The sequence below is a fragment of the Oncorhynchus keta genome, chromosome 2 (assembly GCF_023373465.1).
Source record: "Oncorhynchus keta strain PuntledgeMale-10-30-2019 chromosome 2, Oket_V2, whole genome shotgun sequence".
NCBI classification, from domain to species: Eukaryota; Metazoa; Chordata; class Actinopteri; order Salmoniformes; family Salmonidae; genus Oncorhynchus; species Oncorhynchus keta.
In genome coordinates, this window is record NC_068422.1 from 64500128 (window position 1) to 64516013 (window position 15886).

General features: G+C 47.6%; 1 protein-coding gene across 2 annotated transcripts in view; it reads left to right on the forward strand.

Moving 5' to 3' along the window:
* Nucleotides 1-3876: 3876 nt before the first annotated feature.
* Nucleotides 3877-15886, forward strand: part of LOC118362284 (matrix metalloproteinase-15-like) — a 28603-nt gene continuing 16593 nt past the window's right edge. Inside the window, exons 1-4 of one of the 2 annotated variants that reach the window (XM_052480493.1) lie at nt 3877-4943; nt 10995-11143; nt 11576-11698; nt 11792-12099. In XM_052480493.1, coding sequence (XP_052336453.1) covers nt 4818-4943; nt 10995-11143; nt 11576-11698; nt 11792-12099 — 706 coding nt within the window. In that variant the 5' untranslated portion in view covers nt 3877-4817. Of the gene's footprint in view, nt 4944-7531; nt 7907-10994; nt 11144-11575; nt 11699-11791; nt 12100-15886 lie in introns of those variants that run through there. The other variant, XM_052480503.1, reaches the window with a different exon arrangement.

The following is a 15886-nucleotide window of genomic DNA, read 5'->3' on the forward strand; positions in this document are numbered from 1 at the left end:
CACCAGGCAGGTCCGAGATACTGTTGTGAAGAAGTTTAAAGCCGGATTTGGATACAAAAAGATTTCCCAAGCTTTAAACATCCCAAGGAGCACTGTGCAAGCGATAATATTGAAATGGAAGGAGTAACAGACCACTGCAAATCTATCAAGACCTGGCCGTCCCTCTAAACTTTCAGCTCATACAAGGAGAAGACTGATCAGAGATGCAGCCAAGAGGCCCATGATCACTCTGGATGAACTGCAGAGATCTACAGATGAGGTGGGAGACTCTGTCCATAGGACAACAATCAGTCGTATATTGCACAAATCTGGCCTTTATGGAAGAGTGGCAAGAAGAAAGCAATTTCTTAAAGATATCCATAAAAAGTGTTGTTTAAAGTTTGCCACAAGCCACCTGGGAGACACACCAAACATGTGGAAGAAGGTGCTCTGGTCAGATGAAACCAAAATTGAACTTTTTGGCAACAATGCAAAACGTTATGTTTGGCGTAAAAGCAAGACAGCTCATCACCCTGAACACCCCATCCCCACTGTCAAACATGGTGGTGGCAGCATCATGGTCTGGGCCTGCTTTTCTTCAGCAGAGACAGGAAAGATGGTTAAAATTGATGGGAAGATGGATGGAGCCAAATACAGGACCATTCTGGAGGAAAACCTGATGGAGTCTGCAAAAGACCTGAGACTGGGACGGAGATTTGTCTTCCAACAAGACAATGATCCAAAACATAAAGCAAAATCTACAATGGAATGGTTCAAAAATAAACATATCCAGGTGTTAGAATGGCCAAGTCAAAGTCCAGACCTGAATCCAATCGAGAATCTGTGGAAAGAACTGAAAACTGCTGTTCACAAATGCTCTCCATCCAACCTCACTGAGCTCGAGCTGTTTTGCAAGGAGGAATGGGAAAAAAATTCAGTCTCTCGATGTGCAAAACTGATAGAGACATACATTTACATTACATTTAAGTCATTTAGCAGACGCTCTTATCCAGAGCGACTTACAAATTGGTGCATTCACCTTATGACATCCAGTGGAACAGCCACTTTACAATAGTGCATCTAAATCTTTTAAGGGGGGGGTGAGAAGGATTACTTTATCCTATCCTAGGTATTCCTTAAAGAGGTGGGGTTTCAGGTGTCTCCGGAAGGTGGTGATTGACTCTGCTGTCCTGGCGTCGTGAGGGAGTGTGTTCCACCATTGGGGAGCCAGAGCAGCGAACAGGTTTGACTGGGCTGAGCGGGAACTGTACTTCCTCAGTGGTAGGGAGGCGAGCAGGCCAGAGGTGGATGAACGCAGTGCCCTTGTTTGGGTGTAGGGCCTGATCAGAGCCTGGAGGTACTGAGGTGCCGTTCCCCTCACAGCTCCGTAGGCAAGCACCATGGACATACCCCAAGCGACTTACAGCTGTAATCGCAGCAAAAGGTGGCGCTACAAAGTATTAACTTAAGGGGGCTGAATAATTTTGCACGCCCAATTTTTCTGTTTTTGATTTGTTAAAAAAGTTCCACTTCATGATTGTGTCCCACTTGTTGTTGATTCTTCACAAAAAAATACAGTTTTATATCTTTATGTTTGAAGCCTGAAATATGGCAAAAGGTCGCAAAGTTCAAGGGGGCCGAATACTTTCGCAAGGCACTGTATATGCATTCTAAGGAAGTGATGTTTGAGCAAATAGAATCACAAAGGAAGTAGATATAGTATATGACAGATACTGTGTTACACAGTTTGACTGTGTTGTTTCAACGTATACCCCTGCTGTACACTTACCTGAGCATTGACATTCTTTCATCACTGTCATGTGGTCTATGACAAACAAACTTAAATGCCAAACAAACTTAAACAGAGGTTGTTTGTTCTAGCTGCTGGGTTATAGCACTATTATAGGAGGTCTGTCATAATAGTAGACACTGCCCTAGAGAAGGTGTTTTCTTTGGACTGAGATTCCACAGCCAGTAATGATTAGAGGACTCTGGCTGGCTAAACCACTGGGGAGATATTATATTTTTCCTAGAAAAATCCTCTTTCCCCTTCCCCTTTCACTTTATTGAGGCTCAATACAAAATCCTGTAATGCGTTTTGGTTCACATTGGTCATTGCATAAGGCTTTGGCTGACTTGCAAGTGTGAATGCTCACTTAGGAGCGTCAGGAAGAAAAACAAACATTTTCTGATGATTCATTTGATCATCGCTATCATCACCATCACAACCACAGAGTCTTCATTGTGCACTGGTAACCGACCTCTCCAATGAATCACAGTCTACCTGTGACACAAGACAGCCATGTCGATGATGCCGTGCCATCGTTCATGGCTACTACAGGTCACTTCTGACTGAGAGTCAATGCCAGTAGAGGGCGCCCAGAGATAACCAAATATCTCTCAACTCTACTGAATCCGTTTCAAGGTAAAGTTACATGGCCCGTATTTACCAAGTGTCTCAGAGTAGGAGTGCTGATCTAGCATCAGGTGGTCTCTGTCTATAATAATCTAATTCATTATGATATAAAAGGCTAAACTGAACCTCTATCAGCACTTCTACTCTGAGAGGCTTAATAAATATGGGCCCTATTAGTGACAGAAACACAGGTCCTAATCCTACCCAGTAGTCATACATACCCAGTGTACAGCTGTGGCCATTCATTCTACATACATTCCAGCCACATCTTTGTTTTGTCACTTAGTCCACTCTGGACACTGCTTTATCAATCAGCATGTTTAGCGGCTGGCTGGACACATGGGACAGGAGGCCACATTCTCAGGTGGTGGTGCACATGCACACCGCAGACACAGAGGTGCTTGCTCTGCTCGTGTTTAAAATGACTAACCTACTATGTTATTGCAAGCAATAACATATGTAGCTACATCAGTAGGGTACAGGGGCCCCTGCAAGGTATACGTTTTTTTTTTTTTTGGGGGTCGGCTGTCTTCCTACAATTCTACACATTTTGCCATGGGGTAAAGAGAAAAATGTACAGTTTTATAGCTAATCTCATGCTATTTTACACATTTTGCAATGAGGTTGAGAGAATGTATCTTTTTTAAAGCTCATTTCCTGTAATTATACACATATTTCCATGGGGCAGAGAGAATGCAGGATGTGTGGTATGCAATGGGGGGACATCCCGTGCATCAAATGTGATGACACTGCCTGTGTACTCTGTGGTGAGACTGAGGCAATATCCAATAAAGGTGAACTTCCTGTTATTAGGTGAGGATATAACCAGAATGTGCCTCCTTTGTTGGAAAGCACCCTTACTCATGGAGATGAGGTATTGGGCTGCTAACTGAGGTATGAATCCACTTTCTTTGGAGAGGACTGCTCCATTGACCCTACAGACATGTCTGTCCCCAGCTGCCATTAGGCAGGAGTCAGGACAGGACATAGGTTAGTCAAAGGAGTTGGCTGAATGTTCCAGAACTAATAAGAGGCCTGCTATACATATACCTGTCTCTGTCCAGAGACTGCTAGTCCCTTCCTGAGAAATTCAATTTTGGTATAGACTACGAATAATATATTTAATAATAGAGGGACTCCAAAAAATCATAATGTAGGCCTACTAAGGCGTCCGTCATCTCGTTCACCATGACACTTCTGTCAATGGTCAATTAGCCTAGAGAGGTGAATTGAAGTTGTAGAACTACCAGGCAGTAGGCCTACAGTATAATCATGTTTAGGGCTAGGCTATTTGTTATTTCCAACCATGAAGATGAATGAATTCTGCCAGTGACAATATATATTTAAAAAAAACGTTTTGTGAAACCTCTAAAAACGTAAATGCCATCAAAATACTAATCCGTAACATATACGAGCTCGATAGTGTCCAAGGGGGTGGGGGGCTACATCCGCTAACGGGGTGGGGGGCTACATCCGATAGCTGGAGAAACGACTTTGACCGCGACGCACAAGGTACAAAGTCACTGGTGAAGCAGCCAGTCCAGCTTTGAGCTGCCCCGCTCTATAAATCGCACTTAAACCCACCCTGGCGGTGGACTGAGTCCAGGAAAACTGGAAGAAAATTTGGGATTTTAACGGGCAGAGAACCATCATATTAAATCGTCACACAGCGCTAGATTTGCACGAGTGTTGGACAGCTGCAGCCGACTTCAACTTCTTTGTCAGGTTCCGTAAATAATGGTCAATAAACTTGGACCCGATATTTAACCTTCAACCGTCTTCCGTTGCTCTGGGCTCATCTGCACATTTGCAAGATGAATTCGTTTATTCTGTCAACATTAAGCGTGTTATACACATAAGTTCAGTAAATTACTTTCTGAGCTGGCTTCTGTGCAGTGACACCAACATGTCACTTACCATAAAGCTAGTTGTTAGGAAATTAGTTTCTATCTGCACGTCCTGATATGGAATTGTGAGTAAAATTGGGACACGCCCGCAAGCAATAATAGGCTACCCAAGCTTTTTAGAAATCCTGGCAACAGTGCAATACTTCTCTGATCCCCCTCCTGGGATTGTGGTCTGTTCAAACAGAACTGTTGAGAAGACTTGTAGTGTGGCAATCAAAAAGGACAACCTTTCGAACAGCTGCAACAACTCTGGCAACTAGAGTGAACCTTGTTTTCTGGAAGCGATACTGTCTGGAGTTGATGAATGTCACTGTCCGTATTGGTGTCCTCGCCATAGCGGATGTAATATTTGTTCCTCTTAAAATTGACAGTATTTCAGAGGGACTCCTTGAAAGGTGACCAACATAAACTATTCTTAACAACTTGAAGCGCGTTTTTGTACCCAGTGGCACAGTGGACACTTGGACTAGGTATCATTTTCCTTGTCCGGGGTTTATGCAAGCCAAGAGTAGGCTATGGCATCTTCATGGGAAAACTGGATTTGGCTACTATGGAGACGGACTTTAGTTCCCTCTCTCCTCGTGCTTTGGGTCACCTGTCTCGGGACACACGGAGGAGAGGATGGAGCTTTTAATGCAGAGGTAATTGGATCATCTTCCCTGAAACTGTTAATGTTCAGAAAGTTCCCTGTGTTACAACAATGCTGTAGTGTTTATACAAAAACTAGTTTTAATGTATCATAATGTGCTGCAAAACACATACATTTATTTTTTATTTTTAAAGCTCTCACCAAATCCCAGTTAACTTTTGCTGACATTGCTATTTGACTGCCCATCTTTCAATAGAGGTGGCCGCGAATAACCTTGACAACCTTGCGCTCAAAATAACAATTGGTCCAAAATAACAATGATGTGTTATTTTCTGCAAGAAAACCTAAATATATGTTTGGTCAAGTTTATTCCAGTCTTGAAACAAAAAAGTCAGATCACTATTATAAATGTTGCTTATTCATGAGACATTCATGATTGCAAATTGGGCACTTTTGCACACACATTTTGAACTTAATGACCCAGCTCATTCTGTCTGAGGAACTCAATCCAGCACACCAAGCTACATATCCAGCTGTTCCAATATTAACAGGACGATCCCTTGTGCGCCGCCAACAGGGTCCTCCCTGGGTTGGAACCTCTCCCCAAAAAGGCCATGCTGCTAGCCAAACTACACAAATCTTACTCATTCACTGACACACTGACACACTCTTGCAGTCAGCACCATATGTGGAAAGCTGCTGTTCCTAGAGGATCTCTGGGTCAGGTTAAGTCATCCCACTGTTATAACCACATTCTGTAAGCACATATCCATAGTATTGGTCCAGCACTTTACCTTCCTACAGGTAGGGTTGTTTTGCTTTCTTGAAATACTACAACAGTACCTGTAAAGATATCTGCATCACTGACTGAGCCATGCTCATCTCACTAGTTGCCCCCTGCTTTGGACATAAAGTATGAATCAACTGAATGATTAAATGTTGGGGGGGAATAGGCAAATGCTTTCACGGTTCATTTCCAGACCGTCACTCTTTCTGTCTTCAGCAACAGGTAGTGCTGATTCCCAACCTGCTCCAGATAGGTGAGAGTGAGCTGAGATGTAGGCTATTGTTTGGGGTGGAGAGCTTAGCAATTAACATGTGTGCCAGGGGGAATCAAATGCACCAACAAATGTGTAGAGAAGAATAAACCCCTGTAGTTTTCCTTTACAACACACCAACTGAATGTGGAGGGCCAGTTTCAATCCAGTGGAACAGTGTTGAAAGTTTGTAATACCCTTTCTCCTTTGTTATTGTATAGGTCTGTGTTTTTGTGGACTTTGTCCCAGCTGCACCCACTTAACCATGCTGTGTTGACTTTAGTGCTTAGCCTCTCCCGTCAGGTCAAGGCTTAATGAAGGGGTCAGTTATGCACACTTTGTTTCTTCCTCTCTCACGGGCCACTGCAGTTGAGGTCGGTTGTTGACTAACAAAAAATGTTTCGCCACTTTGAAGTCATAGTAGTAAAACGTAGCCACGTGAGGCAGTCTGAACTACCACAATCTGCCTGGATCCTTTGCCAACACATGTGCATACACGTTTCTCACACCTGTGGGGCCTGTGGCAGATTTGACAGTTATACCGTAGCACCTTTGTGCTAGCTGGAAGGTTCCGGTGCGGTGAGGGATCCGGAGTTGTTCTCCTGCATCATCATGGATGGGAAATGCAGTTTTTCTTTTTTTCAGACAGGCCAGATGAGGTCTACTTTTTATTGCCCCAACTTTCACAATGGACGTATCACTGCCAAATATTTTTTTTTTTTAAATGAATGTGATTTTATGTGTCACTAGACTCTCAGAGCCCTAGTAACCGTGCCGATGGTGTTCTCACATGAAATGATGTGGCTGCCACCAGACCAGTGTGGCCGTGTTGTGGTGGTGCAGTGTGGGACTGGGTAAGTCTCTGGGGTGTTAGGGTGTGTGTGGTGAGGCCACAGTGGTCCACAGCCTCTCATTGTTGGCCTGGTTCTCAGTAGAACATACAGCTGGTGTGAGAAACGGCGATGCGCTGTTATAACAAGGTATATTACCAATATTATAATGTAATAATAGCATTATAATACTATAATAGGGAATATTTAGGAGAGACAATGTAAATGTAAGACAAACCCATAAAGGTTTATAGAACATTCTTGTCACATAATAAATCATTCACTAATGAATGAGTACAGACTCTTAGATTGAAACACTGTGCTGAAGAAAATCCAATATTGTCATTAGTCAATATGGGTCGGGCCAATGCGTGCCACTGCATTCTTACCTGAGTTTCGGTTGAGTGCACTCTGAGTGAGGCAGATTGGTGACTAACTCGACTGAAGGATTACAATGAGGAATGAGGCTCATACACAAGTTGTTACTGCTGACCTGGCAGCCATTGTTTACCAGACATAAAGACCTGGGGGCCTTTCTTGTCCCAACGAGCCACCTCCTGGCTGAGTGTTAGCATTGTAGTGTTTAGGTGGTAATGGGCTCTTTAATCGTAGTCAGGGAGACCTGTTGTCTGAGGGATTGTTTGAAGAAGAAAAAAATCTGGGGCGGGGTGGAGACTGACGAGAACAGACAGCCTGTTAGTTAGTCAACGCCTATCTGCCAACCTCTGTCCTCAAGGTGTGGGTTGGTGTTCACCTGAGAATTTCAAGCTTTGTGTGTGTCTTCGCTAAACTGTTACACTTAGCCTATAGCTGATATTCTCTCTCCATTTTATTCTACCTTTATTTAACCATTCAATTCAATATAAAGGGATTCATCGGCATGCAGGAATAATATGCATATGAGCTCAGCTGAGATCTGTCTTGAATGGATTCCCTCCTTTTGCATTTTTACTGAACTTTCTCACTGACGCTATGGTCATCAGCTCCCTGACCGAGCCTACAGCTTGACCTATCAGAAGAGGCTGGACTCCTACACTGTCTGATGAACAGACATGGAGTGGGAGTGTTTGAGAGCAATAAATGATAGAGAGAGGGAGAGAAAGAAAGCGTGAACTAGGCGGCTTGCTCAGCTGTACTGCATGTGATGGGTAAGTGTGACAGCTGTTTTCCAAATGGGACACAAACAGGAGAGACATTTAGGCCTGCAGGACTCCCAGGCAGCTGAGGAGCAACAATGAGAGCTCTTGTCTGGAGAGGACTGTTTCAGAGTGAAAAGAGGGAGCGAGAGGGAGAAAGAGAGACTGGCATAGAGAAGGGGGGGGGCTAGGGTTTATTAAATCTGCAGAACACAGGAGGCCGACTATATTGCTTCCTGAAACCCTATCTTTATCCCCAGTTTAACCCTTAACGTTGGCAGAGCCAGCCTCACTCTATTTCTGCTTATCCATGGAATCTGAAGCATGCCTACTCTCTGTATTCCAACCAGTTCCTTTGTGTTCCCTTGAGGTTGCCCGTCGCCATGGGTAAAAGCAAGCTTTCATCGCCATGGCGAGTGGTAATGAGTAGCCATGAGAACGGGAAATGCCATTAACCTCTAATGGTGACTGTCTTCCCTCCGGATCTCTCTCTCTCAGTTTTTTCTCTCTCTGGATCTCTGTCTCTCTTTCTCTTTCTTTCTCTCTCTCTGTTTCCATCTCTCTCTCTACTTTCTCTGTCTCGCTCTCTGTCTGTTTCCATCTCTGTTTCGCTCTCTCTCACAAGACACTCCCCTACAGAGGAGGACAGTGCCGGTGTGTGTTTTTTATTTCCTCCCCTTGTCTCTCTCTCCTTCGTTTTTACTCTCTCTCTCTCTCTGCTGGAGGTTAGAACCAGAAGATGGCAGGCTACCAAGTCCAGGGAATAAAAGCATTCTCCATTTGTTAGTGTCTTGGCTGACATTGTGTGGGACACAGACACACACACACACACACACACACACAACCACACACACTGAGTGAGGCTCATTTTACAATTCCTTGTGAATTGCTGGATTCAGGGCTCCTTTTGGAGCTGAAGGAGCTGCTGACAGGGTGGCTGATTGGACTGAAGGAAGTCCAGCACTTCACTCCCCCCTGGAACCATAGCCGTGCTTTGTATTCATTACAGATGATTCTTAAAGGGTAGGGTACAAAGCATTTTACTTTTTAAAAGGGTTCTTTCATATATCTATAATGTGGTGTAGCCTATTTCTCTGGTTCCAACGCCCTTCAATAAATACTCTCCCGAACTATGCCAGAGAGAATAGAAACCTGGTTGTTGTGTATTTTACAAGCTGGGATAATATATTTTCCGTCTTGTATGAACACACCCCTTCACCTCCTACAACCTCCAGAACCCCGGACTCCCAGATTGTGGGAATGTCTGTGTCCCACAGATAAGGGCTTATCTGGTAGATAAGGTGGATCCCACCTTAACCAACTATAAACCAGCCATTCTCCGCTTCCACCCATATCCAATGAAAATATAGGGAAAGTATCTGCCTGAATTTGTATGAAAGAGAGAGAGAAAAATATAGAATGAGGGAAGCAAAAAAGAGCCAGCCAGTAGGGGGTTGAGAATGTGACAGGAAAGAGAGAGGAAGTTGATATGAGAGAATGAAGGGGAAGAAAGTAGGAGAGGCGGGAGAGAGTGTCTCTCTTCAAGGCTCTTCGTCAGCCGTGTTTCCAGAAGCAGCAACAGCAGCATGGGATCTGCGGGCTACAGTTGGTGCCCTGTAGAAAGAGGGGTTTACATTCAGCCTGTGCCCAGAAACAGGGCCGGCTATTCAGTCCTGGTCCACAGCAGAGGGAGGGGACCACAAAGGCCAGTGTCTTCTATAAGCAGGGGGGTTGGAAGGGGGAGGTCATGCCAGCCAGAAACCAGAGGGAGCCCCAGCTACTCAGGCCTGGTTCTTAGCTAGAAGTGAAGTGGGCATTATAGCACTCCTCCCCCTCCTCTCTGCTCAGTCCAGTGCCTGCATGGTTGGGATAGGTCCACTTCTAATCTTCTAATCACCCCCCTCCCGGTAATTCACAAATGTACTGCTCTGGGAGGAGGTGTGTCTTTCAGAGTTTCTCAAGATGTCCATGGTTGCTTGTGTGACAGGGTCAGAGATTGTTACTATTCTTGTGTAAATCACGTGGCCACTTCGCGCACGCAGTCTCACAAGGCAGGCGTACAAATATCAGAGGAGTGACATCAACAAAAGTGTGGCCATTCACACATCTCCCTCCATGTGGCTTCTGATTTTTTACCAACAGATGGAAGTGGTGCAGAATGAGTCACGGCAGAGAGATAAAACATCTCACTGGATGTTCAATGGCTCTTTTGAAGATCAGGAAATGTATGCCATGTGCTGCCCGTGTCTCTTTTTCCTCACTGGTTCATGCACTGGGATTTATCATCTCTCGGACACAAACTGCTGTCAACGAAATGGTGTCCTAGCACAGCTGTTTTTAATCAAACTCAGAGATGCATAAAGTTAACCCGCTGTGTTAACCCTGCTCTCAATCACGAGCCCTGTTATTGCCTCCACATTGGTTACAGCAGGCAGGGCAGGGCGATGATTCAGCAACCACAGTATAGGGTTAATTGTGCTTATTACAGTATATGTGTGGGGGGCCTTCTTATGTAATTAGCACTAATTACATAATTAAAGATCAGTAGCCTCCTATACAGTAGCGTGGGCTTCAGAGAAAAGCCAACCCTGCCTCTCCTTATCCTTTAGCCTCTCAGGCATATCCCATCCGCTGAGGGTTGTGAGGGGGGGTCGTTTTGGTGCGCCTGGTTAGTTCCTGATCGCTCTCTTTCACGATGGTTTAGCTGATAGAGTTCCTCGCCCACCCTGTTGAGTGTCTCCATCTGTGGATATATCTGCCGTGACGCTCTGGCACAGCATGTGGTGGTATTATATACCCCTTTAACAGGTGGAACGGTCAATCTGAAGTCTGTGATTGTATCAGGTTTCTCCCTTCATGTCTTCCTCCCCCACACGGCAGTTACGCTGTTCTGTATGCCTATTAAGCTGCGTTTAGACAGGCAGCCCAATTCAGATCTTTTCTCCCCACTAATTGTCCTTTTGACGAATCAGATCAGCTCTGAAAAACATCTGATGTGATTGGTCATAAGACCAATTAGAATTGGGCTGCATGTGTAAACGAGTCCTTAGCAGTGTAAACTCTGTATAGTGTTAAGTTTCTCTCTCCCCCTCTCTCTCAGTCATGGCTGCGGATGTATGGCTACCTACCTCAGGCCAGCAGACAGATGTCCACCATGCGGTCAGCTCACACCCTTTCCAATGCCGTCAGCGACATGCAGCGTTTCTACGGCCTGCAGGTCACCGGCGCGATGGACCACGGCACGGTGACGTATGTCACACTTCCTTCCCTGTTGTGCTCTGTCGTTACTCCCATTGCTGCCATCCTAATGCTCCCGAACCAGACCCCTCTCTCTCTGATGCCTATGGGGTCCAATTATGTCAATGGATTCATTTCCTAGTTTGTAATGGATCTGTGCAGTATGAGGGAGACGGAAGGATTTGAGCTTTGGAGTGATAAGTTAATAGGAGTGTGAGGTGGTCTGGTCTGGGGTGTAGATAGCAAAACCCCAACAGGGAGCAATGTCTTCCTATCTTTAGGGGCGGCCTATCTTGAACCCACAGATCAGTTACTGCACATAAAACGCATGAACTTTTCAATGGTACAGCACCTGGGCTGGTATCACGGGCAGTGTATCTCATAAAACCTCAGTGTGACACTGTATAGAGGAGTGGGGAGTGTAACCCTGACGTCCTCCCCTAGAGCCATGCAGAGGCCGCGCTGTGGAGTCCCAGACAAGTTTGGGGGTCAGATCAAGACCAACGTTCGGCGGAAACGTTATGCACTCACTGGCCACAAATGGAACAAGAGCCACCTCACCTACAGGTAAATAACAGGATTTACTTCATCTTGGTCAATCTTAATCTATAACCAAATTCCAAATGAGTTTTAATTTGGATTCCTCGTCTTCCCTTGCAGTATACAGAACTACACACCAAAGATCGGGGAGTACAACTCGTATGAGGCCATCCGTAGGGCCTTCAAGGTGTGGCAGAAGGTGACCCCGCTGACCTTCGATGAGATCCCCTACCAGGAGATCAAATATGGCCGCAGGAAGGAGCCTGACATCATGATCTTCTTTGCCTCGGGTTTCCACGGAGACAGCTCACCCTTCGATGGCGAGGGCGGGTTCCTGGCCCACGCCTACTTCCCTGGTCCTGGTATGGGCGGTGATACTCACTTTGACTCTGATGAGCCGTGGACCATCGGCAATGGGAACTTGCAAGGTAGGTGATGCATGTGGATGGACACCAGTCTCTTGAGCTCTACACCAGAACCATTACATCTTGAACATTCTTCTGAATTAAACGCAGCGTCCCTGCTTTCCTCACTCCTCACCTACTTCAGCTGGTCTTTTCCTACCTTCCACTTGTTCAACCATAGTTGCCATGACAAACCACATTTGTTGACATTTTTTGCAGTTTTACTCCGCCGTTACCTCCATTAAACTTCAAAGTTAGATGGATGACGTCATACTGCTCTTACAGCTCCCACCGGCTTCCAAAGCCGTGTTTTAAGGAATGGTAGTATTCTTTTTTTCTAAATCCGACCTTTTTTATACTTTCAATCATTAACCAAACGGGTGTTTTGCACAGAGGGATCTTGGTGAGTGACGGAGGGTTTTTCCTGCCTTGTGGAGGTGAACGTTGTCATTTCCTGAGCCAGTCAGAGCAGATGGCAGATGATTGGTAATGCTTGGTGAGGTCAGGAGAGTAGGAGGTGATACTCAACAGATCACAGAGAAGTCTAAATGCCACACCGAGGTTGTTGAGGTAATTCCACAGTGGGAGACCGGTTTTTAAGTTGACCCTGTCTTTAACACCGTTGCATCCTCATGTAGCCTGTTTCTTTTAAACTCTCTGGCACATTACTTTTAACGGCCTTTTAAACCACGACAATTCTAAAAGTAAAGGTCAACTGTTCGTGGCACATTAAGGACATTGTTGGCAAAGATTAAACACACTTGACGAGTGTTGTGGTTATTACACACTGATAGCTCACAAAGCTGCAAGTCTATTCATTAGGCTCATAGACAGGGTTATGTGCTGCTGTGTTCATTTTAGTGAGGAGGGAGAGAGATAAGTTTGCTCTTCTGTGAGCCACGTGGTTGTCAGGGTTACCTTACAGAGCCTTCTTTCTTCCTATCTCTCTCTCTCTCTCTCTCTCTCTCTCTCCCTTTCTTTCTCTGTATCCTGTTGTATATTTTTAGAGTCACATGAATGTGCTGATTCCCCACTAAGTCACAGATTGTGGTTGGAGGAAAAGTTGGAAGGTGAGAGCATGAAGCTGACAAAAGGAGGAATGCTGAACATCTCAACTTCCTCAGATGACAGAAGCTATGACATAATGTAGTACCACACGATGCTGTCTGTCAGTATAATAGAGTGATCCCTACAGTCACCTCACCAACCACCCTCAGCCTTAATTTCAGGCAAGATGGTCCACAGATCAGGTCAAAGGTCAATAAAAACTGGAAAGGAATAATGTGTCATTCGCTGGGAAAGTACCATGCTAAAACTTAGAACCAACTTCAAAGGGGAACCTATAGGTTACAGTAGGTCAATTCAATTCAAGGCAATTTTTGTGTGAGTGTCCACAGGATGTTCTTTGTGGAGGGCGGTTGAAGTGGCGGTCACTATGTCTCTGTTGCAGTGACAATGCGTCACTGTCAGTCTGTCTGGTACAACGGCAGGCTTTGATTGGGGTAGGAGGAGTGCGTGTCTTGATGCTTATCAGAAGACATTAGACGTTAGATCAGCCACTTTATCTACAGAGAGCACCATTAAAAACCCTCAACAAGCACATTTTTGTCCATTGACTTCATAACCCCAATGGGAGGATCTTACTGTCTGAACATGTGGACTACTGCCCCACCACCATGTAGTCTCAGTTAGAATGAGGTAACTGCGTTCCTCACTTGGCCAGCACTTGGGACCAATAACCAGGATCAAAATGGGAAAACCCCTTGACTTCCCCCCCAAAACCCCAGCCCCATCTACAACCCAAGGCCCAGCTTCAGTCCAAGTCCCAGCTCCAACCCCAGCCCCACCTCCAATCCCAGCCCTACCTCCAACCCCAGCCCCACCTCCAACCCAATCCCCAGCTCTAACCCCAGCTCCAGCCCCACCTCCAACCCAATCCCCAGGTCCAACCCCAGGTCTAGCTCCAACCCACCCCCAGCTCCAACTCCAGGTCCAGCTCCAACCCACCCCCAGCTCCAACCCCAGGTCCAGCTCCAACACAATCCCCAGCTCCAACCCCAGGTCCAGCTCCAACCCCAGGTCCAGCTCCAACCCACCCCAAGCTCCAACCCCAGGTCCAGCTCCAACCCTCCGCCAGCTCCAACCCCAGGTCCAGCTCCAACCCTTCCCCAGCTCCAACCTAAGCTCAAGTCCCAACCCCAGGCCCAGCTCCAACCCACCCCCAGCTCCAACCCACCAGGTCCAGCTCCAACCCTCCCCAGCTCCAACCCTAGCACCAGCTCCAACCTAAGCTCTGGCCTCAACCCCAGGCCCAGCTCCAACCCACCCCCAGCTCCAACCCACCCCAGCTCCACCCCTCCCCAGCTCCAACACTAGCGCCAGCTCCAACCTAAGCTCAAGCCCCAACCCCAGGTCCAGCTCCAACTTAAGCTCAAGCCCCAACCCCAGGTCCAGCTCCAACCTAAGCTCAAGCCCCAACCCCAGGTCCAGCTCCAACCTAAGCTCAAGCCCCAACCCCAGGTCCAGCTCCAACCTAAGCTCAAGCCCCAACCCCAGGTCCAGCTCCAACCTAAGCTCAAGCCCCAACCCCAGGTCCAGCTCCAACCTAAGCTCAAGCCCCAACCCCAAGTCCAGCTCCAACCTAAGCTCAAGCCCCAACCCCAGGTCCAGCTCCAACCTAAACTCAAGCCCCAACCCCAGGTTCAGCTCCAACCTAAGCTCAAGCCCCAACCCCAGGTCCAGATCCAACCTAAGCTCAAGCCCCAACCCCAGGTCCAGCTCTAACCTAAGCTCAAGCCCCAACCCCAGGTCCAGCTCCAACCTAAGCTCAAGCCCCAACCCCAGGTCCAGCTCCAACCTAAGCTCAAGCCCCAACCCCAGGTCCAGCTCCAACCTAAGCTCAAGCCCCAACCCAACCCCAGGTCCAGCTCCAACCCACCCCCAGCTCCAACCCTAGCGCCAGCTCCAACCTAAGCTCAAGCACCAACCCACCCCCAGCTCCAACCCTAGCGCCAGCTCCAACCTAAGCTCAAGCCCCAACCCAACCCCAGGTCCAACCCCAGGTCCAGCTCCAACCCAACCCCAGGTCCAACTCCAGGTCCAGCTCCAACCCATCCCCAGCTCCAACCCCAGGTCCAGCTCCAACACAATCCCCAGCTCCAACCCCAGGTCCAGCTCCAACACAAGCCCCAGCTCCAACCCCAGGTCCAGCTCCAACCCCAGGTCCAGCTCCAACCCACCCCCAGCTCCAACCCCAGGTCCAGCTCCAACCCTCCACCAGCTCCAACCCCAGGTCCAGCTCCAACCCTTCCCCAGCTCCAACCCTAGCACCAGCTCCAACCTAAGCTCAAGCCCCAACCCCAGGCCCAGCTCCAACCCATCCCCAGCTCCAACCCACCCCAGCTCCAACCCTCCCCCAGCTCCAACCCTAGCACCAGCTCCAACCTAAGCTCTGGCCTCAACCCCAGGCCCAGCTCCAACCCACCCCCAGCTCCAACCCACCCCAGCTCCACCCCTCCCCAGCTCCAACCCTAGCACCAGCTCCAACCTAAGCTCAAGCCCCAACCCCAGGCCCAGCTCCAACCCATCCCCAGCTCCAACCCACCCCAGCTCCAACCCTCCCCCAGCTCCAACCCTAGCGCCAGCTCCAACCTAAGCTCTGGCCTCAACCCCAGGCCCAGCTCAAACCCACCCCAAGCCCCAACCCACCCCCAGCTCCAACCCACCCCAGCTCCACCCCTCCCCAGCTCCAACCCTAGCGCCAGCTCCAACCTAAGCTCAAGCCCCAACCCCAGGTCCAGCTCCAACCTAA